This window comes from Palaemon carinicauda, chromosome 1, assembly GCF_036898095.1.
Source record: "Palaemon carinicauda isolate YSFRI2023 chromosome 1, ASM3689809v2, whole genome shotgun sequence".
Taxonomy (NCBI): Eukaryota; Metazoa; Arthropoda; class Malacostraca; order Decapoda; family Palaemonidae; genus Palaemon; species Palaemon carinicauda.
The window spans coordinates 127,663,556-127,666,055 of record NC_090725.1 but is presented as its reverse complement, the minus strand read 5'-3'; the positions used below and the strand labels follow the sequence as shown (position 1 = coordinate 127,666,055).

Below are 2,500 nucleotides of genomic sequence, written 5' to 3'. Positions count from 1 at the left end.
AAATCGGTTTATTTGATTTAAATAAAATTTCTTTATTTGAATAAATTGTCTTGATTTATATGATTTCTTTTTCAATAATACATATCTGATGCTGCTGATTATTTGTTTCAGTCTTATGAGGTTATTTTTTGGTATTGAACTTGATCTATGTTCAATGAAACCGTCATTTAATATGCATTACTCAAGATGAGATTATCTCTTAAAAACCAAAATTAGGACTAATGATTTAATCGGAGCGGACAAGTTATAAAAAACTAGTGCATTAATAAAACGAAATAAGCGAAACTGCAATCAAACCAAAATACGAATATACAGCAGTTTTATTTTAACATACAGTTTATAGTACGAAATAAAACTTAAGAGACATATTAGGGACCTCTCCATGTGCGTACTGTGCTATAAAAGTTTTTTTTTTTTTAATTCCTATTAACGCTGTTCAACAAATCAAGACCTTTATGATTTGTATAATTGCAACAACTTCAATTCTTAAAAGCACTAAGTTTACCCGAAATGTTATAGCTATTAACTAGGATTTTATTAATTTGTTGATTTACTTAAAAATAGTAACTAGTTTTGGAAGTTATATTTTTCCAAGGTAATTTCTGACAATATATTTAATTTTGATTGAAATTCATGATTTTTTTCTGGTTTAAATCAATTTAAATAATTTGATTTAAATTAAAATAACCCTTATATATATATATATATATATATATATATATATATATATATATATATATATATATATATATATATATATATATATATATAGATGTAAGTAAATGCTGGGTATAATTTATTAATAGATATCAAGTGTCAAAATTGAGAGATATATATATAACCACATTTTATGTTTCCATGTATTGGGCAGTTAGGTATATTAAGTGACGCAACCAACAATTTTCTTCATTAGGAACTGTGTCCGACAACGAACCTCTGCGTTCTGGCAGTTTGCAAGGACATTGACTACTCCAAGATTGAATACAACCACATGAAATGTCAACACGGCCAAGTACCCTGCGAGGCGGCTGGAGGGGCCTGCATGTGGCCATGTCCAAAGCCAACTCCTTTGGTTAATCCATCGTCTCCGCTAAAACCTACTTGTGGGATAGGAAAGATATACTGTGAAAGGTAAGATTAAACGTTCTCTCTCTCTCTCTCTCTCTCTCTCTCTCTCTCTCTCTCTCTCTCTCTCTCTCTCTCTCTCTCTCTCTCTCTCTCATTATTGGCTCAATAATTATGAAAATCAAATGAATAATTTGATACACACAAACTCATTTCATTATATAATAAATTTATGTGCTATCACGATCCAGAGTTTCCTTATTTTGCCTTCTCCCCTACCTTGTTGAAAGAAAATCGAAAAGAGCAGTGAAGAACTGGTTACAAAATGTATGTTCTGTTTATCTCCCTCTACTCTTGAAATTACTACTACTACTCCTTTTCCTTCTCTCTATCAGATATTCAATCCAACCCCTTTCTTTAATTTCCATCATCTTCTATGTCACTGAAAATAGTTGTTAATTATTTAATCAGCTTTGTTAGATTTCTTGCCTACCCATAAGATATATTTTTCATTAGTAAATGTAATTAATAATGGGCAGTGATAATATTAGGACAAGAGATGCGTTATTGAATTGGTCGGACTTGTGAAGATGGTGATGGAAAAGAAAAGAAAATTAGGATAATACAAGTGTCAAGAAAGAAAAATATTTAATGACAATATTGGTCGGAAAAAAATGAAGAAAAGGAAATACGAAATATATCATAAGGAATTCGCAAAAGTGAAATATGTAATGAAATAGATAAAAAAAACAGAAATATTAAAATAAAAGCTTTAAGTACATAATGAGAGAGAGAGAGAGAGAGAGAGAGAGAGAGAGAGAGAGAGAGAGAGAGAGAGAGAGAGAGAGAGAGAGAGAGATTGGTAGATTTTTTCTTGTTTTCAATTCCCTTGTTAAGTGGGTTAGAGATGGAGAAAGTAGAGAGACATGATGTAAAGAAAATATCATCACTTTGCTCTTCATATGTACGGTGACCAGTTTTTCACTACTGTATACAATTATCTGGCAACGAGGGGGTAAAGAATCTATTCTCGTAATAGTTCATACATTCATATATATATATATATATATATATATATATATATATATATATATATATATATATGTATATATATATATATATATATATATATATATATATATATATACTGTATATATATAATATGTATATCATATATATCTATATATGTATTTATATATATATATATATATATATATATATATATATATATATATATATATATATATATATATATATATATATATATATATATATATATATATATATGGTATTTACAATATACAATATATATACACACATATATAATTTCATATATATATACATACATATATATATATATATATATATATATATATATATATATATATATATATATATATACTGTATATATAGTTGTATAGATATGTATATAAAT

General features: G+C 26.9%; 1 protein-coding gene across 1 annotated transcript in view; it reads left to right on the top strand.

Moving 5' to 3' along the window:
* The window catches only part of LOC137658529 (uncharacterized), a 99,886-nt gene that overhangs the window by 47,144 nt on the left and 50,242 nt on the right, over positions 1 to 2,500 (top strand). The window contains exon 3 of the mRNA XM_068393375.1: positions 914 to 1,131. Coding sequence (XP_068249476.1) covers positions 914 to 1,131 — 218 coding nt within the window. The remainder of the gene's footprint in view (positions 1 to 913; positions 1,132 to 2,500) is intronic.